Genomic DNA, 24,159 nt, shown 5'->3' with positions numbered 1-24,159 from the left:
AGTGCCGGCTGGGTGATGGGCTCCCGACGCCTGCAGGAAGAACAGCTGTTAAGGTAAGTAAAAGTTCTTTACACACTTTAGACACACCAAACACACTTACCTTTGCACTCATGCACCCATCACTCACCTGAACGCCGACATCGCGACCCCCCCAACTCCTTCAACCCGACGGCCCGCCTGCTCTAACCTGGTGTGGTTTGGAGCCGTCGAGAAACCCACACGAAACCCCTTAAAATAGGGATTAGGCTAAAAACTGCCTGTTAACAGGCAGTTAATTGGCACTAATCCCTTCCCGCCTGGGGTCAGTGGGTCCCATTGTGGGGCGGGTACCCGCCGCCTCTGAAAGTTGCGTGGAGCGGGGTTTTGGGCGGGATGGTGTCGGGACCCCCAAATTCGGGATTTCCCCCCCCCCCCCCCAACATGCCCGACAGCTCCATCAAAATCGACCCCATTGTGTCACCTTGGGTGCGCCCCACTACCAGCATGGACAGCATAGCTGGTGTCCGTAAGTGACAGCAGTTTCTGCTTTAAACCAGAGGCAGCAGTTCAAGTGGCCCAGGAACGAATTGTCCACATTCTTGAATCCTCCACTGTCCACCTCACTGTAAAAGAGAATGTCACCAACCTGCAAAAGTACATAGCGCATTTCGGCTACGAAATTCCCCCTCTCCCAAAACACCTTACCAAGATACTCAAAGCCTTTATAGTCTCGCAGAAACATTTCTACACATTAGAGCAGAAGACGGTAGAGATAGGGACTAAGATATTGGACACTGTGACTCCACCCTGGTGGGACATTTTCAATAATAGAGGTCCCTTTGTGGATTAGACTGGCTTCCCACATCCTCGTGGTTTGCCAGCTGGGGATAGTATTGTACCTAGTATGCACTCAGTGCAAGGGAAAAGGCCAAATACTAGAATTCCAAAACCAAAGGACCTGGAAGGAACATTATGTTAAAGGTGGAGGGAGATACACCTGTTTGAATTTTTTTGTATTTCTAATTAAAGATTGTTTTTTTTTGTGTTTTGTTGTTTTTAAATAAAGATTTGAGACGTGTTGTTTTAATAAAGATGTATGTGTACCAAGTGGTGCAGGGGTGTTGGACCCCCCTCCATGCTTGGATGTGTGTGCAAACGACTGTAATTATTCTATGTATGCTTATGTACACTACATTTTTACAGAATGGGAAATGCATGTGTCGTGGGTATCTTATATAAGTAATTACAGGGGAAGATTGACTATGGAGGGTCGGAAATTTTGCTCACCTTATCAGGATGATACTTAAAGCGAGTTTAGTATCAACGGGGGGGAGTGTAGGGTTTTCAAAATTCCCACATTCCCCAAAGTTATGGATAAAGGGACCCTGTATGGACAAGTTATTAAAAACAGCGTACCCAAAATGGCTTCAGTAACCTCGTGAACAAAAGTACAGGACTTTAAAAGCAAGGCCTTGCAAAAGGGTAGGCACTTTTCAAAACCTGAAATGAAACCTAAAATGCATGAATCTGTGAAGAGACTTTGTGGAGCCAGACAGTTAAGCAAACACAGAATATGCATTCATTCACCTTGGAACAGATCAGGTTACAATGGGCCTAAATCGAGGCCATTAGGTTTCTGCATATTTAATCGGTAACAGCTCACAGTAGCCATCAAGCCAGGATGAAGACAATTAAGTTTCATAAAATGACAAATAGCCAGGACATCGAAGCTATTAAGCACGGAGACAACCACTCCAGAAGTCGTTAAAGTAAATGGCTATAATCATTTTAAATGAGCCCGCCAAAAGTTAGACAAAGGCCTGACCTGATTTGGCGCGCAGATAAGGAATGAAAAACGGGTAGAATTGTAGGCCCATCAGTGGTGATCGCTCGCTTATCTCTTGCTCTTAGCTCTTGCTCCTGCCTCTCGTTCTTGTGCCCTGGCCTCGTGGCGGGCTCTCTTCTCGCTCCCTGCGCCGCTCAACACCAAGGACGCCCATTACACCGGGGCCAAATGCGGGAGGAGAACGGAACCCGATTCAAAAACACACAGGACACCCAGGCCACAAACGGGCAGACGAGAGGAGATGAAGAATGCGGTAAACCGAAAAAGGGCAGAGAAAGGCAACGGAAAGACGCGTTGGGGGACAAACGCCTAGTTATAAGCTGGCATTTGACGAATAAGTTGGCGTTACATGCATGGACAGTAAAACCCCAAACCATAGCCCAGTTTAAGAATAAGCTGGCGTTCGAAGGATGGGTAGCAAAATCAAGACAAACGGCCTAGTTAGAAGCTGGCGTTTGTTATATGGACAATAAGAGCCCAGTTTAAGAATAAGCTGGTGTTCGAAGCTTGGATAGGAAAATCATTAAACGGTAAAGACCGCCAACCGACCCCCAACCGCAGCAGTACCATCGACAACCGCCCGAGGAAGAAGGCGACGACCCATCGCGACTCGACGATGACGTTAGCTGAGGAAAAGGAGGCTGTTTCGCACAAACAACTTCAGCGCCGCGCCCTGTGACCACGTGGCGACGGGATACCCCAAAGGACAGAAAGAGTGGACCTCAAAACCTCACCAGTTAAAGCAACAGGTTTGGTGAGCATGAATTCCTGGCCCCTCATAGCTTAATCTAGTTAGGTATAGGGGGTGGGATAAGGATAAGGGGATTTTTAATGTAGTTGTGTCCCTCTATGTGCCGTGTGTTCCCCATTCCCATATAGGTGTAATTGTTTATGCCTGTATTCATATCAGTAATTCGCAATAAGATTGTGTTTTATTCTGCTTTTAATAAAATTTTGGTTTTCTTGCACCAAACCACTTGTCTACTCGATTTTCTGTATCGTCGCCTGTACCTAAGTCCGGTGTCTAGAACCCAGGGGTGTGGGAGCGATTTGAACTGCTCAGACAGTCAGAGGTGAAGCTGACTGGGCACACGCCACCCCCTACAATGCCAGTGATTCATTTAATGAAACAATGGATTCTTTCTCAACCCCTCTACCCTCTCTCCTGAAAACTTCTCTCCCATCAAGGTTTTGGTCATCCCTCTTAATTTCCACTTTGCCAGCTCAGCATCTGTTTTCTATACACCTATCTGTGAAGTGCCTTGCAATGTTTTTTATATTGAAGGCACTATATAAATGGAGGTTGTTGTTGCTGTAATAGCCACTTGTGGTAAACATTCCACTCTGGAACATATCACTAGAAGAAGGGGGAAGATTTTTTCCCCCACACACAGAGGGTTATAAGAACATGGAATGTTTGGCACAAGTGCCTATTAAGGCAATAACAGAAAGTAATTGGTCTTTATGATGGAGAGGATATAGTGTCTAAAGCTCAGCTCAACATGCCAAGACTGTTGCAAGTACAAAGATGATGGCTTCAGCCTCCCTTTTAAGCTGGAATAAGTCGAGACTGGCCCAAGACTGAATTTCACAGAAGTAGTCCGACAGTACAGAGACAGTTGGGGGAATCAAGAGAGGTATTGGAAAGGTGTCATTGGTGTACGTCTGGAAACAAATCGGTAGATGATGAGGAAGAAACTCTAACATTATTTAAAAGGCAATTGGGTAAGTGTTGGAAAAATATAAAAGGATATGGGAAAAGAGCTTCGGCCACTGGGAGAAGGCGATTGAGGAGGATTCTTGCGATGACTTTCCCTGTGGCAGACAGCAGGGAAACTCCTCTGTAATTACCGCAATCGGACTTGTCACCTTTCTTGAAGATGGTCACAATTACGGCATCTCTGAGATCCCTTGGCATGCTCTCCTCCTTCCAGATAAGAGAAATTAGTTCATGAATTCGCGCCAGTAGTGCTTCTCCACTATGCTTTAGTGCCTCGGCGGGGATTCCATCTGCTCCCGAGGCCTTGTTGTTCTTCAGTTGTCGGATGGCCTTTTCAACCTCATGCCGGGCTGGGGTTGTGCGGAGATGGTGGCGGGTAGCATGCTGTGGGATGGAGTTGTGTCGAAGAGATACGTGGTTGAGGAGATCTTCGAAGTGCTCCTTCCAGCGGGCACTGACTGCCTCTCTGTCCTTGATGATTACCTCTCCGTTCTTGGCCCGCAGTGGGGAAGGGTCTTGGGTGCTTGGGTCGTAGATGGTCTTGACTGCGCTAAAGAATCCACGCATGTCGTGGTTGTCGGCTAGCTGCTGGATCTCCTGTGCTTTTGCCACACAAGTACATATATGTAACAATTCATTAGAAAAGGGAATAGACAGCTAATAAGAACATAAGTAAGAGCAGGAGTAGGCCATACGGACCCTCGAGCCTGCTCCACCATTCAATAAGATCATGGCTGATCATCGACCTCAACTCCACTTTCCCGCCCGATCTCCACATCCCTAGATTCCCCTAGAGTCCAAAAATCTATCTATCTCAGCCTTGAATATACTCAAAGACTCAGCATTCACAGCCCTCTGGGGCAGAAAATTCCAAAGATTCACAACCCTCTGAATGAAGAAATTCCTCCTCATCTCAGTCTTAAATGGCCTATCCCTTATCCTGAGACTATGCCCCCTAGTTCTAGACACTCCAGCCAGCGATTCCTATATTTAAAAAAGGGAGATAGAACAAGTCCAGGAACTATAGACCAGTTAGCTTAATGTCAGTGATAGGAAAGATAATGGAATCTTTACTCAAAGATGTAATAAAAAACAGCTAGAAACCGAAAATATAATAAAGTGTAGTCAGCACGGATTTCAAAAAAGGATGGTTATGCTTGACCAACCTTATTGAATTCTTTGAAGTAGTAACAGAATGGGTAGACAAGGGTAATGCAGTAGACATAATGTTTGGATTTCCAAAAGGCCTTCAATAAAGGTACTGCATAGTAGACTCATGACTAAGGTCAGAGTGTGTGGAGTCGGGGGACAAGTAGCAGAATGGATAGCGAGCTGGCTACAAAACAGAAAATAGAGGTTAAGGTTAGCTACTCAAACTGGCAAAAGGTGGGAAGTGGTGTTCCCACAGGGATCAGTGCTGGGACCACTGTTCACAATTTACAATAATGATTTGGACTTGTGACTCGGAAGTACAATTTCAAAATTTGCAGACACCACCAAATTGGGGAGGTATAGTTAATACAAAGGAAGAATGCAACAAAATACAGGAAGACATCAATAAGCTTGAAGAATGGGCGTGTAATTGCCAAATGAATTTCAACATAGTTAAGAGTGAGTTAGTGCATTTTGGTAGGAAGAATAAGGAGGCCACATACTGCTTGGATAATAAGAGTCTGAATGGGTAAAGGAGCAAAGGGATCTTGGAGTACAGATTCACAAATCACTAAAAGTAGTAATGCAGGTTAATAAGACCGTGAAAAAACAAACCAATCACTGGGGTTATGTTAAACTTGTATCAAACCTTGGTTAGACCACACTTAGGAATACTGTGCAGAGTCCTGGTCGCCATTTTATAATAAGGATATAGAGGCATTGGAGAAGGTGCAAGGAACGATTCACAAGGATGATACCAGAACTGAGAGGATATACTAATCAGGAAAGGCTGAACAGACTGGGACTCTTTTCTCTAGAAAAGAAAAGGCTGATAGAGGTCTTTAAGATTATGAAAGAGTTTGATAGGGTAGACAGAGAAAATGTTAAGATAGTCACTAATAAATCCAATAGGGAATTCAGGAGAAACTTATTTACCCAAAGAATGGTAATCGTGTGGAACGTGTTACCACAAGGGAGTAGTTGAGGCAAATAGTATAGATGCATTTAAGGGGAAGCTAGATATGCACAAGTGAAAAAAGAATAGGATACACCGACAGGGTTAGATGACGAAGGGTGGGAGGAGGCTCATGTGGAGCATAATCGCCGGCATAGACCAGTTAGGCCCAATGGCCTGTTTCTGTGCTGTAACGCAATGATGTACGCTGGGGAACGCATGAATGGAATGGTGCAGTGCCGTGGAGATGATGAGAGGCAGTGGAGAAGGATGGACTGATTAACCACGCTGAAAGTGACAGGGAAGTTGCGGATGACAAGGTGAGATAGCCCGCAGCCTGCAGCCAGAATCCTAGAGGATATTATTGGTGACTTTGACAGTCTTAATGCTGTGGTTGGGTGAAAAGCAAATGGAAGGGTTGCAAATGTAGGAATAAGAACATTGGAACAGGAGGAGGCCATTCATCCCCTCGAGCCTGTTCCACCATTCAATTAGACCATGGCTGATCTGCGTCCCAACTCCATTTACCCACCTTGGCGCCATATCCCTTAATACCCTTGGCTGTAATGTATATACCTTTAAGGGGGGAACTATCTTTTACAGCTCATGTATACTGCAGTACCAGCAGTGACCACACCTGTATATAGCACGGAGTAGTAATCTGTACAGATCAGTTCCCGTGTGAGCCACGTTGAGTAAACACCTGTTGTACCGTTTCTCCTGCAGTCTGTCTTATTATACACGGACACAACATTGGCGACAAGGCAAGTTCGAACCTACCTGCAACTCTGCATCACCTCCCGGGGATTCGTTCCTGGAGATCAGTGGATTGGAGGTCAAGGCCAGAGACTCGGGCGTCGACCACGGGCAACCGCCCAGTCATCCAGCAGAGACTCGAAAATTGCAGGGGAGGCTGTCGAGAGCCAGGCTTGGCTTTCCAGTCGAGGTGGTCCAGCGAAACGGGCTGGCAACAGGTAGTGCGCAGACCCTTCCCGGACAGCGGCGGGCTAGAGCCCGACTGAGCGGCACAGCAAAAGGGCCGAGCAGTGTCGACAGGGGGGTGGGGGGGGAAAAGGAGAGAGCAAGAAAGAAAGCAAGAAAGCAAGAAGGATGCAGAAACCCGCGAGGTGCCGCCATTGCCATGAGAACCGCCGGGAGCGGCGTTGGCAGCGGCGGGGGGGGGGGGGGGGGGGGGGGGAGAGAGAGGGAGGGAGGGAGGAAGGAAAGCGCGGAAGACGCCATTTTAAACCACACCCAAAATGCCGAAGAGTGGCAGTATCACCGCATTTGACAATGAAGTCGAAGATTGGACTACATATGTCGAACAAATAGAGGTATACTGCAAGGCAAATGAGGTGTCAGATGACAAGAAAGCGTTGGTATTGTTAAATTTAATGGGTGCAAAGACGTATGGTTTATTACAAAATCTAGTAACCCCAACAAAGCCAATGGAAAAGAGTTTTGAAGACATAGTAATGATACTACAGGAACATTTAAACCCCACACTGCTGCCGATAGCAGAAAGATTCAAGTTTCACAAACGGAACCAGCATAAGGATGAAAGCAATGCTGATTATTTAACAGAACTGTGCAAACTATCGAAACACTGCCAGTTTGGAGCGGGACTGGCAGATAAATTAAGGGACAAGTTTGTGTGTGGGCTTCAAAGTGAAGGAACCCAGAAACGGCTTTTATCTGAAAAGGACCTTACGCTAGAAAAGGCTTTCAGCATTGCGGGATCATATGAAGCAGCAGCACGGGGCGCTACAGAGATACAACAGAGACCGCAAGAATATGGCACAAACGAAATGTCATATGGAACAGAGAAGTGCTATCGCTGCGGCAGAACAACACACGACCAGAATGATTGCTGGTTCAAAGACAAAGTGTGCAGTGTGGAAAAGTAGGACACATAGCACGAGTCTGCAGGTCGGGAAAGAAAACCAGCAATAAGAAACCTACCAAAGAAAAGTACAAGAAGGTACATAAGATGACGGAGAATAGTTCAGACGAACAAAAGAGTGATAACGACTCCGAAAGCAGGGAACTGAGTTGTCTGAAACTACATAATGTGATCACAACGGAGGATCACCAAACCATTTGGGTCACTCTCAAGTTAGCAGGAGTCCAGGTAAAGATGGAATTGGACACAGGATCAGCCCTAACAGTCATAAACCGACGGGACTACGAGCGGCTATTCTCACACATACCCTTGAGAGACACAAAAATTATTTTGAAGACGTACACGGGGCAAAAAGTCTACCCCAAAGGAAAAATAAGGGTGACCGTTATATATAACGGTAAGGAAACACCAAAACTAGACCTGTATGTATTACAAGATGGAGGACCACCATTACTGGGACGTGAATGGATCCGGAAAATACAACTGGATTGGCATTCCATACAGGCACTGACTGTGGCTGACAAAAAGGATGACGACGTCACACCTGGGCGACTGTCAAAGATCCTAACTGACGCGAAAGAAGTGTTCCAGCAAGGACTCGGAACACTAAAAGGCATGACAGCGACGATTAAAATTGAAGAAAACGCAAGCCCAAAATTTTTTACGGCCAGACCAGTACCTTATGCGATCCGCTCAGCCGTCGAAGCAGAGCTGGAGAGTCTGGAATGTTCAGGTGTACTGTCCAAGGTAGACTGGAGCGAGTGGGCTACACCCATCGTCCCTGTGATGAAAAAGTCGTTGAGCAGCACGCCTGGGGAACCAAGGATGGTTCGCATCTGTGGGGACTTTAAGGTAACAGTGAACCCGGTCCTTCACACCGTATAATATCCACTTCCGCGGATTGAAGATATTTTCGCCTCGCTATCTGGAGGGAAACTCTTCGCTAAGATTGATCTGGCCCAGGCGTATCTGCAAATGGAGGTAGAAGAAGCATCAAAAAAAATACCTCACAATCAACACCCATAAAGGTCTCTACCAATACAACCGGCTGGTATTCGGGATAGCATCAGCTCCGGCTATTTGGCAGAGGGCAATGGAACAAGTCCTGCAAGGGATCCCAGGGACCCAGTGTTATTTGGACGACATCCTGGTCACGGGCGAAAATGACAGTGATCACCTTGCCAACCTGGAGTAGGTGCTCACTAGATTGCAGGAATATGGACTCCGAGCTAACCACCCCAAATGCGAGTTTTTTAGAAAACAGATCTCGTATTGTGGCCACGTTATCGATAAAGAGGGGTTACATAAGTCCCCAGAGAAGATTGAGGCAGTAGTCAAGGCTCCAGCACTGGAAAATGTGTCACAACTGAGGTCGTTCCTCGGGCTGGTGAACTACTACCATAAGTTCTTGCCAAATTTGTCTACAATGCTACACCCACTGAACACCCTACTGCAAACTGGGGTGCCATGGAAGTGGAGTGACGAATGTAGACGAGCTTTCCAGAAGAGCAAAACACTAATCACATCGAAAGAGGTATTGGCCCATTACAACCCAGCATTACCAATTCGGTTGGCATGTGATGAGTCACCCTACGGCATTGGAGCGGTGCTGTCGCACAAATTCTTGGACAGCTCAGAGAGGCCAACAGCCTTTGCGTCACGATCACTAACCTCAGCCGAGCGTAACTACGCCCAGATTGACAGGGAGGCCCTCAGGCTAGTGTGGGGAGTGAAAAAGTTCAATCACTATCTGCACGGGCAGAAATTCACCTTGCTGACTGATCACCAGCCTCTTGTCTCCATTTTTAATCCGAAGAAGGGCGTTCCGGTGATGACTGTGGAACGACTACAAAGATGGTCACTTTTTCTAGGGGCGCACCACTGAGATTGAATAGAAGGGCACGAAACAGCATGGAAATGCTGATGGGCTATCATGCCTGCCACTGCCTACTGCAGAGGAAGCACCAGCAGTGGATCCTGTCGAAATATTCCATCCGACTATAGTTGAATACCTACCGGTAACTAACGCTTGTATCGAAAAGAAACCCGAAATGACCCGACACTGTCTCGGGTATATGATTTGACGGTGAAGGGATGGCCAGCACATGGCGACTCACTGTTGCCAGCATTCTCGACAAGGAGAGAACAGCTGTCAGTGTGCCGGGGGACCTTGATGTGTGGATCCCGAGTGGTAATTCCACCCAAGTTAAGGGATAGAGTGCTCAATGAGCTTCATGAGGGTCATCTGGGAGGGGTAAAAATGAAAAGCCTAGCCAGGGCTTATGTGTGGTGTCCGGGAATCAATAAACAAAATCGAGGACCTGACCAAGAGTTGCTCAGGATGCCAGAAAGTCCAAAATGCACCACCACAGGCCCCTCTACACCCATGGGAGTGGCCCTCATCTCCATGGCAACGGGTGCATATTGATTTTGCTGGTCCATTCATGGACTCAATGTTTGTAATAGCCGTGGATGCGCACTTGAAATGGCCTGAGGTCATCAAAATGTCCTCCACCACCACGGAGAAAACTATTGCAGTCCTACGGACCATTTTTGCCAGGAATGGCTTGCCAGAACAGATTGCTCCGACAACAGACCACAGTTTGTGTCCAAAGAGTTCCGGAGGTTCTTGAAAAAGAATGGGGTAAGGCATTACACATCCGCCCCGTATCATCCAGCCACAAATGGATTGGCTGAGAGGTTCGTACAAACCTTTAAGAAGGCAATAAAGGCTATGTACAATGACAACATTTTGCTGCAGCACAAGGTGGACAATTTCCTGTTCGCCTACCGGAATGCGACACATGCAGTCACCAACCAGGCCCCAGCCATGATGTTCTTTAACCGAAGGTTAAGATCTCGCCTGGATTTGCTCAGACCAAACGTATGAAGAGATGTTGAGAGTAAGCAATTCCAGCATATCCATGAGAAGCCAACAAGGAGCTTCAATGTAGGGCAACCAGTCTTGGCCCGCGACTACCGAACAGAAAAATGGCAGCCAGGAACGATATGCACACAGCAGGGCCCACTAATGTACACAGTGGACGTTGGGGAGAGCATCGTGAGACGCTATGCTGACCAGATCCTAGAGTCACAGGAACAAGTCAACCCCATGCCTCGCCCATACGTACCTGGTGATGAACCCGATGTACAGGTCGCATCTACCCCAGAAACAGTAGCATCGGAAGCGGATGAACCAACTGACGACAGGGGGCCAGAATCGCCTCCGCACCAAGAGCAAGACACTCGGGAAAGGCGCTATCCAGAAAGGATCAGGAAGCCTCCCCAAAGACTGAATATATAAATAGACTATTTTCAGCTAATGTTGCATGTTAAAAGTGTTAATTGTAATTAGTTTGATATTTAATTGTTAAATGAGTGTTATGGTACTGTTAATCTAAAAAAGGGGAGGAATTGTAATGTATATACCTTTAAGGGGGGAACTATCTTTTACAGCTCATGTATACTGCAGTACCGGCAGTGACCACATCTGTATATAGCACTGAGTAGTGATCTGTACAGATCAGTTCCCGTGTGAGCCACGTTTAGTAAACACCTGTTGTACCGTTCTCCTGCAGTCTGTGTCTTATTATACACAGACACAACATTGGCTAGCAAATATCTAGTGATCAGTAATATACACAGGGAGGACAGCAATAAGGGGATAGTGGGAGAGAATGGAAGAGTTAAGGGTAGGCCTGAGGAAAGGGAGAATAGTTACTGAACTTAATGTTCAATATCACAACCTGGGTCAGTCCAAAGTCACAAACCGTTCTGAACGTCATTCATCATATCCTTAAGTGAATTAGTTTCTCGGTACTACAGCAGTTCTAAGAATTGTTCACCTTACTTCAAGTTTGGGCAGGGAGGCCTGGCTCCTTGCACGTCAGAGGGGTGGGCTGTGCTTTACAGCTCGTCACATAATTATTATTCATTTCCTACAGAAGCTTCAGGTCAAAAGTCGGCCAAGCGCCGCAAAACACGGAAGAGGCATTCGGGGGGAACATGGAAGTCCAGAGTACGAACTGCAGGGTTATTTCCCAACGCGGAAACTGACAGATGGTAGGCTTTGCTTCGACAGAGGTTGAGCTTCGACACGTCTTCGTTGCCCCGATATTGCAGACTTCCTTCTCAGTCCAGGTATTTCCACACGTGAGACTGTGCGTCTGAGGGACTTTTACCCAACATCCATCAAGTAGTCTGGTCCTGTGAGTGGAGCAGCCGCTCTCCAATGCAGGAATTAAATGCGGAAAAGTTCATTTTGTTTTTCTATTTCGCTTGAGTGTGACGTGCACATTTCTAATTACGTGACTTTTATGTTTTTAAAAGCATGAACCATTTTTGGGGATAAACCTACCCTCTTTTTTTAAAGATACGTATTGATTTCCCTCGAAATAAATAGCTTGCTAAGAACGAAATTCTGTGGGAGGCCAGTTTCTCCTTTGTAGAAATGTGATCGATCCCTTTAAGGCTGTCCGAAATTCATTCTTTTTTAAAGGGAGTATGGTTTTATCAAAAATCACCTGTTGCCATGAATTGTTCTGCTAGATTTGGGGTATGCCTAGATGTAGAATGTTTGAACTGTGCCCTGGAATCATACAGCACCGAAGGAGGCCATTCGGCCCGTTGTGCCTGTGCTGGCTCTTTGAAAGAACTGTCCAATTAGTCCCACATCCCAGCTTTTTCCCCAGAACCCTGCAAATATTAGTTCAAGTCAAAGTCCAGCTGCCTTTTGAAAGTTCTTGTTAGTGTGTTTGAGATTTTAACAACCCTCTGAAGAAATTTCTCATTTCCCCTCTAATTCTTTCGGCAATTATTTTAAACCTATGACCTCTGGTTACAAAGCCACTTACCAGACAAAACTGTTTCTCCCTACTTGGTCTATCAAAACCCCTCAATTTTGAATACCTCGATTAGGTCTCCCCTTAACCTTCGCTGCTCTAAGGAGAACAATCCCAGCTTCTCCAATCTCACCACATAACCTGAAGTCCCTTATCCCTGGTAAACCTCCTCTGTACCCTCTCCAAGGCCTTGACATCCTTCCTAAAGTGCAGTGCCCAGAATGGGACACAATACTCCAGCTGAGGCCTAACCAGAGATTTGTAAAGGTTTAGCATAATTTCCTTGTTTTGTTTTCAATACCCCTATTTACAAAGCCAAGTATCCCATACGCTTTCCTAACCACATTATCAACTTGCACTGCCACCTTCAAAGACTTGTGAATAAGCACCCCCAGGTCCCTCTGCTCTTGCAACCCCCGCCCTCAAAATAGTACCATTTAGATTATACTGCCACTCCATGTTGTTTCTCCCAAAATGCATGACTTCACACTTATCTGCCATGTCTATTTCAGCAGTCTGTCGACTTCCTCCTGAAGTCTGCTACTATCCTGCTCATTTTATACTACGTTGCCAAGTTTTGTATCATCCACAAACTTTGAAACTGTACTCCCTATACCCAAGTCCAGGTCATTTTATATAGAACAGGAAAAGCAATGGTCCTAATAATGACCTCTAAGGGACCCCACTGCATATGTAGGGGGTGGTGTTTGTGGTCAGCTTCGCCTCTGACTTATGAGCGGTTTGAATCGCTCCCACTCCCTTGGTTCTAGACCTTGGACTTATTTGGGGGCTGTGATGAAATTGCAGCAGACAACTGAATTTTGGTGAAAGAACTTTGATCTTTATTTGAGAAAGAAAATACACAACACAATCTTAACACCCTAAAAATGGGGAACACTTCAGTACATACGAGGGAAAATTACAGTAGACAAATACTTCACCCCTCCCAATCCCACTTTACTAGCTAAGTTGGGCCCCAAAGGACCAGGGATAATGCTCACCAAACGAATCCTTGACAGTTGAGCTGGTTCGCGGTTTCGGGGTTCGCTGGATGCGTTGGTTGGTGCCTGCCATACCCTGGACATGGTAGAGGACTTCGACAGCGTGTCTGGTGATGTTCTGGATCGCTGACACTGTTGAGAGCTTCTGTGGAGAACTGGTGCTTCCAGAAAGGGAGACTGTGAACTGTTGCTTCCAGAGAGAGAGAACTCCTGTGTCGAACTCGAGCGCGAACTGCCTTTCTGAACTGACTGCTGAACTCTGTAGAAAAAGAGAACTGTTTCTTGATGAACTCCCCTCGATTGTTAACTGCTTTCTTGTAAAAACAGGCTTCCAATTATACTAAACGAGGCCTGCTAATGGTTAGATTTTGGGCGGGCTCATTAATATTGATCTGTTCAATTGTTTAATTGGTTTCAGGATGGTTCCATCGCTTGCTTAAGTTTTTAAGAACGTGTGAAGTGGTTTCGGGATGGTCCCATCAATTGTTTAAACTCTTATTTAATTGTCAGTTTTGTCCTTAGACTTTGAGTTTCCTGTGGGGCCTTGAGATTCTTTTGTTGGTTGATGGCATGTTTTGCATTATGCAAGTTTTTGGCTGGTTCTGTAATTTGGGCGGGAACTGCTCTTCTGTTGGTCTATTGTCATTATGTAAAATGACTGAGACAGTCCAGATAGTCCCCAGACAGCTTGGCTTAATGCCAATACCCAAAACTGTCCATTTACAGAGGCCAATCCCAATTCCTTTTGTTGCAGCCCCCTTTTTCTTCCACAGGCTTGAACATGCTTTTAAAATAAAAACCAAAATCCTGGGTCCTTGATTTTTAAATCTCCCTTTAGGCCCAGTATTCTTATACCATTCTGACATGGTTTATTAACACTCCAAAAATCCCTTCCTTAGGGTAATCTTCTTGGTTTTGGGGAATCTGTTGAATTTTGCAAATCTTACACATACTACTTTCCAGTCAGAAAAAACATCCATTCATCTACTGTCTGCCTGCTATCCCGTAGCCAATTACGTACCCAAGTTACCACTGTCCCTTTAATACCATGTGCTTCTATTTTTTGAATAAGTCTGTTATGTGCTACTTTATCAAATGCCTTTTGAAAGTCTATATATACATCTACTACACTTCCTTCATTAACCCCCTCTGTTACTTCATCAAAGAACTCAATCAGGTTAGTCAGACACAATTTTCCTTTAACAAATCCATGCTGGCTGTCCTTTATTAGCCCATGCTTCTGCAAGTGAGAATTAATTTTGTCCTTGACAATGGTCTCTAGGAGTTTTCCCACCACTGACGTTGGACTGATTGGCCTGTAGTTACCAGGTTCATCCCTCTTTTTTGAACAGAGGTGTAACATTTGCAATCCTCCAGTCCTCTGGCACCACTCCCATAACCAGGGAGGATTGGAAGGTTGTGATTCTGCTTCCTCCACCCTCGCTTCCCTCAGCCTAGGATGCATTCCATCTGGACCAGGTGATTTGTTAACTTTGAGTGATGCCAACCTATTTAGCACCTCCTTCTGTCTATTTTTATCTTATCCAGTATGTCTACTTCCCCCATCTCTACTGTGGCATTACCTTCATCTTTTGTGATGAATGGATCATCCATGTACTTGGTACATTTAAATCAAGTTTTGACAGTCTATAAAGTGTCCAGAGGCTCCAAGGGATCCCTGAGCACTTTATAAACCTGGTTTGACATTGTAATGAGAGTCTACCTCTACCAGTGAGATCTCAGACTGCCTCCTTCCAGACTCTGGGATCCAATTCTGGATTTATATTCCAATTCTGCATTGTTACAGAGTGGAAACCACTTGGCAGTGATGCCCAAGTTGCAATGTAAATGCACCCGAAGTCGATTTTTTTTCTGCTATAAAACTATTTATATTTTGTTTAAAAATTGACATGGCTAAAATAATCCCTCAGCATTGTAATAATGTCCCTTCAGATGCAAGTTAAAATAACCTTCATTTCTTTAAAGGATACTTTTAGAAGACAACATTATTTTAAAAATAGCATAATTACTGTAGTGCACCCCTAACCTACCTCTCTCCAGATTAACTGGTGTCTGATGAAATGATGAACCTATTGGCCTGGGGCTGGCCTGTTTGGTGTCTAGCTGCAGGTTGATGAAAATACATAGATGTAGTTTAATCAAAGTTAATTTTGGAAATAACTCACTTTTTTTAGAAACATATTTATTTTTAATTGGCATTGTGATATTAGTGAAACTAATGCCAAACAATGCAATTTCCCCCAATAACAACAGAAAATGCTGGAAAAACTCAGCAGGCCAGGCAACATCCGTGGAGAGAAATTAGAGTGACGTTTCGGGTCTAACCCTTTTTCAAACTGGAAAGAAAAGAAAGTAGATCGAAGGCAGGGCTGCGATAGAACAAAAGAAGTAAAAGAGACATTAAGAGGTATTCAAAACCAGATGAGATGGTAATAGGACAGTGGAGACAAAAGACGGCAAGATTAGGTGTGAAGTGTACTGGCAGGATGGGAGACAGCTGCCATGTGGGAGAGAGAGAAAAAAAAGGAAAGGGGGGGAAAGGAAAGATCCAAAACCAAAGGGTGGAAAAAAAAATAAGTAAAAATGTAATGGGGGCCGAGGTTATGATCTGAAATTGTTGAACTCGATATTGAGTCCGGAAGGCTGCAAAGTGCCTAATCGGAAGATGAGGTGCTGTTCCTCGAGTTTACGTTGAGCTTCCGTGTAACAATGCAAGAGGCCAAGGACGGTGAGGTCCGAGTGGCAATGGAGCGGTGAATTAAAATGACAGGCGACCGGAAGCTCGGGGTCACCTTTACGGACTGAACGGAGGTGTTCCGCAAAGCGGTCACCCAATCTGCGTTTGGTCTCCCCAATGTAGAGGAGACCGCATCGTGAGCAGCGAATACAGTATACTAGATTGCAAGAAGTACAAGTAAATCGCTGTTTCACCTGGAAGGGGTGTTTGGGACCCTGGACAGTGGGAAGGGGGGAGGTATAGGGGCAGGTGTTACATCTCCTGCGCTTGCACGGGAAGGTGTAAGGGGAAGGGCTGTTGGGGGTGATAGAGGAGTGGACTAGGGTGTCTCGGAGGGAGCGGTCCCGACCGTGTCTGTTCTAACTCCCGCACTTCTGCCCTCACCCCTGCCCCTCCCTCCCGGAACCACGATAGGGTTCCCCTTGTCCTCACCTTTCACCCCACCAGCCTCCACGTCCAACGGATCATCCTCCGCCATTTCCGCTACCTCCAAAGTGATCCCACCACCAAACGCATCTTCCCCTCCCCTCCCCTTTCAGCATTCCGTCGGGACCGCTCCCTCCGAGACACCCTAGTCCACTCCTCTATCACCCCCAACAGCCCTTCCCCTTCGCCTGACACCTTCCCGTGCAAGCGCAGGAGATGTAACACCTGCCCCTATACCTCCCCCCCTTCCCACTGTCCAGGGCCCCAAACACCCCTTCCAGGTGAAACAGCGATTTACTTGTACTTCTTGCAATCTAGTATACTGTATTCGCTGCTCACGATGCGGTCTCCTCTACACTGGGGAGACCAAACGCAGATTGGGTGACCGCTTTGCGGAACACCTCCGTTCAGTCCGTAAGGGTGACCCCGAGCTTCCGGTCGCCTCTCATTTTAATTCACCGCTCCATTCCCACTCGGACCTCACTGTCCTTGGCCTCTTGCATTGTTCCACGAAAGCTCAACGTAAACTCGAGGAACAGCACCTCATCTTCCGATTAGGCATTTTGCAGCCTTCCGGACTCAATATCGAGTTCAACAATTTCAGATCATAACCTCGGCCCCTATTACATTTTTACTCTTTTTTTCCACCCCTTTGTTTTGGATCTTCCCTTCCCCCCCGCCTTTCCTTCTTTTTTCTCTCTCCCACATGGCAGCTGTCTCCCATCCTGCCAGTACACTTCACACCTAATCTTGCCATCTTTTGTCTCCACTGTCCTATTACCATCTCGTCTGGTTTTGAATACCTCTTAATGTCTCTTTCACTTCTTTTACTTCTTTTGTTCTATCGCAGCCCTGCCTTCGATCTATTTTATTTCCTTTCCAGTTTGAAAAAGGGTTAGACCCGAAACGTCGCTCTAATTTCTCTCCACGGATGTTGCCTGGCCTGCTGAGTTTTTCCAGCATTTTCTGTTGTTATTTCGGATTTCCAGCATCTGCAGTATTTTGCTATTGTACTAATGCAATTTCCCCCAATTTGTTTCCCTCAATTTTTGTTGTATTTATACCATCTTCCTCCTCCCCCTGTTTTAATTATTTGTGCATGTTAAGTTCTCTCCATGTCACGCACCATTTGTTGCTTGAGAGGATGGGCAGATGGCTTGTTCCTAAGCTTCGACCATTGTTGTGCTGTAGACACGCTTTCATATTAGCATTGGGGCTCCAGGAGGGAGAACTCAAGTGGTGATCAGCAACCTCTGGGAGTATATGAGCAACAAACTCAGTAACAGTAGTGGCAGAGAGGAAACATGTGTACTATGTGGAACAATAATGTAATTATCATGTTTTGAGATTTATGACTTTTTCCATGGAAAAAGAGTTACATTTTAATGCTGGGGTTTTAAAGCATGTATTTGGGGGCAAGGAGCACTCAGACAAAAGGTGGTTAAAACTCTAATGAACTAGAACTTGAAGTTGTTTCTCCAAAGACTGAAGGCAATTGTTATTATGTTTGGTAATCAATAAACATCTCAGATCCGTTATGTTGGGAAGTCCCTCGTCCTGGCTTCTCTGATTTTTCACTTAGAAAATCGTAATATAATTAGGCAGAGTCAACATGGTTTTATGAAAGGGAAATCGTGTTTGACAAATCTGTTAGAGTTTTTTGAAGGTGTAACTAGCAGGATGGATAAGGGGGAACCAGTGGATGTAGTGTATTTGGATTTTCAAAAAGCATTCGATAAGTTGCCACACGAGAGGTTATTACACAAAATTAGGATTCATGGTATTAGGTGTAATATATTAGCATGGATTGAGGATTGGTTAATGGACAGAAAACAGAGAGTAGGAATAAACAGGACTTTTTCGGGTTGGCAGGCTGTAACTAGCAGGGTAGCGCAAGGATCAGTGCTTGGGCCTGAGCTATTTACAATCTATATTAATGACTTAGTTGAGGGGACTGAGTGTAACGTATCCGAGTTTGCTGATGATACAAAGTTAGGTGGGAAAGTAAGCTGTGAGGAGGACGCAAATAGGCTGCAGATTGATATGGACAGGTTGACTGAGTGGGCAAGAACATGGCAAATGGAATATAATGTGGGGAAGTGTGAAGTTATTCACTTTGGTAGGAAAAACAAAAAAGCAGAATATATTTTGAATGGTGAGAGACTGGGAAATGTTTGCACACAGAGGGACCTGGGTGTCCTTGTACATGAATCACAAAATTAACATGCAGGTACAGCAAGCAATTAGGAAAGCAAATGGTATGTTAGCTTTTGTTACAATGGGATTAGAGTATAAGAGTAAATAAGTCTTACTACAATTCAAATCAAATCAAATCAACTTTTATTGTCATTGTTAGTGCACAAGTGCAGTACAACAAAATGTAGGCTTGCGGCTCCCGAGAGTGTACATTTAGATTAAGACATTTAAACATTCAACATACATTTGGCTTGTAATACATTAACATAAACATAACCATAATAAAGTGCATTGGCAGATGTGCAGGCTTTAGAGTTTATTTGTGGAGTTCAGTAGGATGACAGCCCTGGGAAAGAAGCTGTTCCTAAATCTGGTCGTACGGGTGCGAATGCATCTGTAGCGTCTCCCAGATGGCAGGAGGGCGAACAGACTGTGGCTGGGGTGGGTAGGGTCTTTGATGATGGACCGTGACCTCCGTAAACAGCGTTTCTGGTATATGTGCTCTATGGCCGGTAGCCGGGTGCCGGTAATGCGTTGGGCAGTTTTGACTACCCGCTGCAGGGCTTTCCGGTCATAGTAGCTACAGCTGCCATACCATACTGTGATACAGTTCGTCAGGATGCTCTCTATTGTGCAGCGGTAAAAGTTAGAGAGGATCAGGGGTGACAGGTTACATCCCTTCAGCCTCCTTAGGAAATATAGGCGCTGCTGGGCCTTCTTCACCAGAGAGGAGGTATTGAGGGACCAGGAGAGGTCTTCCGTGATGTGGACTCCGAGGAACTTAAAGCTGTCCACCCTTTCCACCACAGCCCCATTGATGTGGATGGGGGTGTGACTTCCGCCTTTAGACTTCCTGAAGTCCACAATGATTTCTTTGGTTTTCTTGATGTTAAGGGCCAGGTTGCTATTGGCGCACCACTTCACGAGATGCTGGACCTCCTCCCTGTAGGCTGACTCATCGTTGTTGGTGATCTGGCCTACTACCGTGGTATCATCCGCAAACTTGATGATGGTGTTGAAACCATGAACAGCCACACAGTCGTGGGTGAAGAGGGAGCAGAGGAGGGGGCTCAGCACACATCCTTGTGGGGCCCCCGTGTTCAGGGTCGGTTGGGGGGGGAGGTGTGGTTACCTAATTTGACAGACTGGGGTCTGTTTGTTAGGAAGTCCAGGGTCCAGTTGCAGAGGGAAGTGTTCAGGCCAAGAGTTTGGAGTTTGGTGGCCAGCTTGTTGGGGACGATAGTGTTGAATGCTGAGCTGTAGTCTATGAACAGCATTCTGATGTAGGTCTCTTTACCATCTAAGTGATTCAGTGCCGAGTGTAGAGCAGTTGTGATTGCATCCTCCGTTGATCTGTTTGCACGATAGGCAAACTGGTGTTGGTCAAGAGAGGCGGGAACACTGGCTTTGATGTGAGCCAGGACCAGTCTCTCTCAACACTTCATTATGATGGGTGTGAGTGCGACAGGTCGATAGTCGTTCAGGCACGTCACAGCCGTTTGTTTTGGCACAGGAATAATGGTAGCGGTCTTGAAGCATATAGGGACTACTGCCTGGGCCAATGACAGATTGAAGATGGCGGTGAAGACATCAGCCAGCTGATCAGCACATTCCTTGAGTACCCGTCCAGGGATGCTATCCGGTCCAGCAGCCTTTCGTGTGTCCACTCCGCGTAGAACACCCCTTACGTCGGAGGTCGACAGAGTGAGCACCTGGTCTTCCAGGGGTGGCAAGGCTTTGGTAGCCGGCTCCCTGTTGTCCCTGTCGAAGCGAGCGTAGAAGTTGTTAAGCTCCTCCGGAAGGGAGGCATCGCTAACCGGGGGGCTGGTATTTTTGCCCTTGTAGTCAGTGATGGACTGGATGCCTTGCCACATGCACCGGGGGTCCGAGTTGTTGTGGAAATGATCCTCTATCCGCAGTGTCTGTTTCCTTTTGGCAGTCCTGATACCCTTTTTTAGGTTGGTCCTAGCTGCACTGTAAGCCGCCGCGTCGCCAGATTTAAACGCTGCGTCGCGTGCTTTCAACAGCGAGCGGACCTCTCCGTTCATCCAGGGTTTCTGGTTGGGGTATGTCCTGATATTTTTATGGGTCGTGACGACCTCGACGCAGCTGTTAATGTAGAATAGCACTGTGGATGCGTATTCCTCGATGTCATTATGGGCAAACATGCCCCAATCAGTGCGTTCGAAGCAATCCTGAAGCTCCGAGACTGCCCCCTCTGGCCATACTTTCACTGATCTCACTGATGTTCTCACTCTTTTTATGAGCGGTTTGTATGCCGGGGCTAGAAACAGGGAGAGGTGGTCAGACTTCCCAAGGTGGGGGCAGGGAATGGCCTTATAAGCGTCTACAATGCTCGTGTAGACTTGATCCAGAGTGTTCTCCCCTCTTGTGGGGCAGGAAACATTCTGGTGGAATTTCGGTAGTACAGTTTTTAGGTTTATGTGATTGAAGTCCCCCGCGACAATAAAAGCTCCGTCTGGGTGCGCAGTTTGTTGTTCGCTGATGGCCCTGTAGAGGTCCTTCAGTGCTAGTTTGGCATTAGCGTGTGGTGGGATGTAGACTGCAGTGATGATAACAGCCGTGAATTCCCGAGGCAGATGGTAAGGTGCAGACCCTTCTATGAGGAATTCCAAATCAGCCGAGCAGGATCTATTGATTATGTCCGTGTTAGTGCACCAGGCATTGTTAGTGTAAATGCACAAACCGCCTCCCTTGCTCTTACCGGAGTCTGCAGTTCTGTCGGCGCGGAAGACCGTGCGTCCTTCTAGTTGGATGGTGGTGTCAGGGATGCCGTTGTTCAACCAGGTCTCTGTGAAGATCATGGCGCAGCATTCCTTTGTCCTTTTCTGTGAGGAGAGATCAAGTTTGATCTCATCCATTTTGTTTTCTAGTGACCTGACGTTGGCCAGGAAAATACTTGGGAGGGAGGGTTTGTGTGGGGCCCTCTTCAGCCTGTTTTGGATACCAGCCAATTTACAGACAACAATGAACATACAGAGCAATCGTTATGATCGGACAGTACAACTTACCATCACATAATAACACAAAATAACAAACATGCTATGTTTCCCCACATCAATTATACAGGGCATTGGTGAGGCCACACCTGGAGTACTGTGTACAGTTCTGGTCTCCTTACCTAAGGAAAGACATACTTGCCTTAGAGGGAGTGTAACGAAGGTTCACTAAGCTGGTTCCTGGGATGAGGGGATTGCCCTATGAGGAATGATTGAGTAGACTAGACCTATATTCCCTAGAGTTTAGAAGAATCAGAGGTGATCTAATTGAAACATATAAAATTCTTAAGGGGCTTGACAAGGTTAATGCTGGGATAATGTTTCCCTTGGCTGGGGAATCTACAACACGGGGTCACAGTCTCAGAATAAGGGGTCAGCCATTTGGGACTGAGATGAGGAGAAATTTCTTCACTCAAAGGGTTGTAAATCTTTGGAATTCTCTACACCAGAGAGCTGTGGATGCTTAGTTGTTGAGTATATTCAAGACCGAGGTCGATAAATTTTTGGGAACTAAGGGAATTAAGGGATATGGGGATAGTGCGGGAAGGTGGAGTTGAGATAGAAGATCAGCCATGATCTTGCTGAATGGCGGAGCAGGTTTGAAGGGTCAAATGGCCTAATCCAGCTCCTATTTCTTATGTTCTTATGTCTGGTATAGAACCTCCCCTCTGGTTGTTAACACAAGGAGATAGAAAAAGTGGGAAAAAACATGCTGCCAGTCACGTTTTTAAAACAGAAAACTCCTAGGGAAGGCTGTTACATAGACTCGGAAGGTTCGACTGCAAGAGAGTAATTAGTAATTATTTTATCTAAGTCAAGCAAAACAACCCATTGATGTGGGGAAACATAGCATGTTTGTTATTTTGTGTTATTATGTGATGGTAAGTTGTACTGTCCGATCGTAACTATTGCTCTGTATGTTCATTGTTGTCTGTAAAATAAAGCAGCTGAAAGATTTGTATCTGGCCTTGTCTTACCAAATCTTTTCTCGAACTGGAGGGCACATGGAGCATATGCGAAAGGTGCATATATCCAGTTTAGATCATCTGGGGATACTATTGTTGCATCCCTGGGTTATGCTATCATATAATTAGATATTGGGCAGTACATACACGTCCCATACGTAAGATGTTCAGACTGCTTATGAGAGTGATCCGCTGTACCTGAGATAATGGCCCATAATTTCCGATAGGAGGCTTCGTGCGTGCGGATGCCGCCTATCGGAAAGAAACCTACGCTCTTGCCTGAGGGCTCCCGAGGTCCGGACACCTCCGATGCTGGGCCTCTCCACAGTCGAAATGCGCAGCGCCCAGGTATCCCAGGGCACAGGCAGTTCTCAAGCGTCCCTGGGATCACGTGGGCCAAGCCAGCCAATAGGAGAAGGGAATCCCCCTTCATACTTTTGACAGATAGACCTGTCAAAAGTATGAATGGAGATCACCCCAAAAACACATCAAAACATTAAATAATTTTTTAAAAAACCATCACATTTTAAAAATGAGTTAAAATTACATAAAATTTAATTTTTGTTTAAAATATTTAATTTATTGAAAAAAAAATTAAAGTTTTTTACAGGGCTAAAAATAAACTTACCTTTTTTAAAAGTATTTTTAAATTAAAAATGAGTGAATTTTTTTTTTTTACTATTTTCAACTCTTTTACCAGGTGTAAGACTTTGAAGTGTTTTCAGTGGGCGGTGGTTCTGCAGAAAGCGGAACTCTTCCCCCCCCCCCCCCCCCGCAGAGGCCCTTCTCTAGGGCAGGTGTCTGATCTGTCAAGAGCGATCTTGACAAATCGGAAATGTCGGTTTTCAGCGCATACGCTTCGCGTGCCTGAAACCGGCATTTCCGATGTCCCTACAGGTGTGTACACAGCTCGTACACACCCGTAGGCATTGGAAAATATGGCCCAATATCTAAGATAAGATGCAAATTTTTAACAGTAATAGTGGAATAAAATATTGGTAGCAGTAGTTGTCACATAGACACATAGAAGATGGGAGCAGGAGTAGGCCATTCGGCCCTTCGAGGCTGCTCCGCCATTCAACGAGATCATGGCTGATCATCCAAATTCCGTACCCTGTCCCTGCCTTCTCCCCATATCCCTTGATCCCTTTAGCCTTAAGAAATATATCCAACTCTTTTTTGAATATATTTAATGAACTGGCCTCCACCGCCCTCTGTGGCAGAGAATTCCACAGGTTCACCACTCTCTGGGTGAAGAAATTCCTCATTTCAGTCCTAAATGGCTTACCCCTTATCCTTAGACTATGACCCCTGGTTCTGGACTCCCCGGCCATCATAAACATCCTTCCTGCATCTAGTCTGTCCAGGCCTGACAGAATTTTATAGGTTTCGATGAG

At 45.9% G+C, this 24,159-nt stretch overlaps 1 protein-coding gene across 6 annotated transcripts in view; it reads left to right on the top strand.

Moving 5' to 3' along the window:
* The first annotated feature begins 11,497 nt into the window (after positions 1-11,497).
* Positions 11,498-24,159, top strand: part of ugdh (UDP-glucose 6-dehydrogenase) — a 34,022-nt gene continuing 21,360 nt past the window's right edge. For 2 of the 6 annotated variants that reach the window (XM_085968847.1, XM_085968837.1), the window contains exon 1: positions 11,498-11,617. Coding sequence is in view for 1 of the 6 variants with exons in the window: in XM_085968855.1 (XP_085824981.1) it covers positions 11,615-11,695 (81 nt within the window). In the remaining 5 variants the exon portion in view is untranslated. Of the gene's footprint in view, positions 11,696-24,159 lie in introns of all 6 variants that reach the window. The other 4 variants (XM_085968820.1, XM_085968828.1, XM_085968855.1 and 1 more) reach the window with 3 other exon arrangements.

Source organism: Somniosus microcephalus, chromosome 2 (assembly GCF_052327205.1).
Source record: "Somniosus microcephalus isolate GS21.2 chromosome 2, FLI_Smic_1.0, whole genome shotgun sequence".
Lineage (NCBI taxonomy): Eukaryota > Metazoa > Chordata > Chondrichthyes > Squaliformes > Somniosidae > Somniosus > Somniosus microcephalus.
This window is presented reverse-complemented; position numbering and strand designations above follow the sequence as displayed.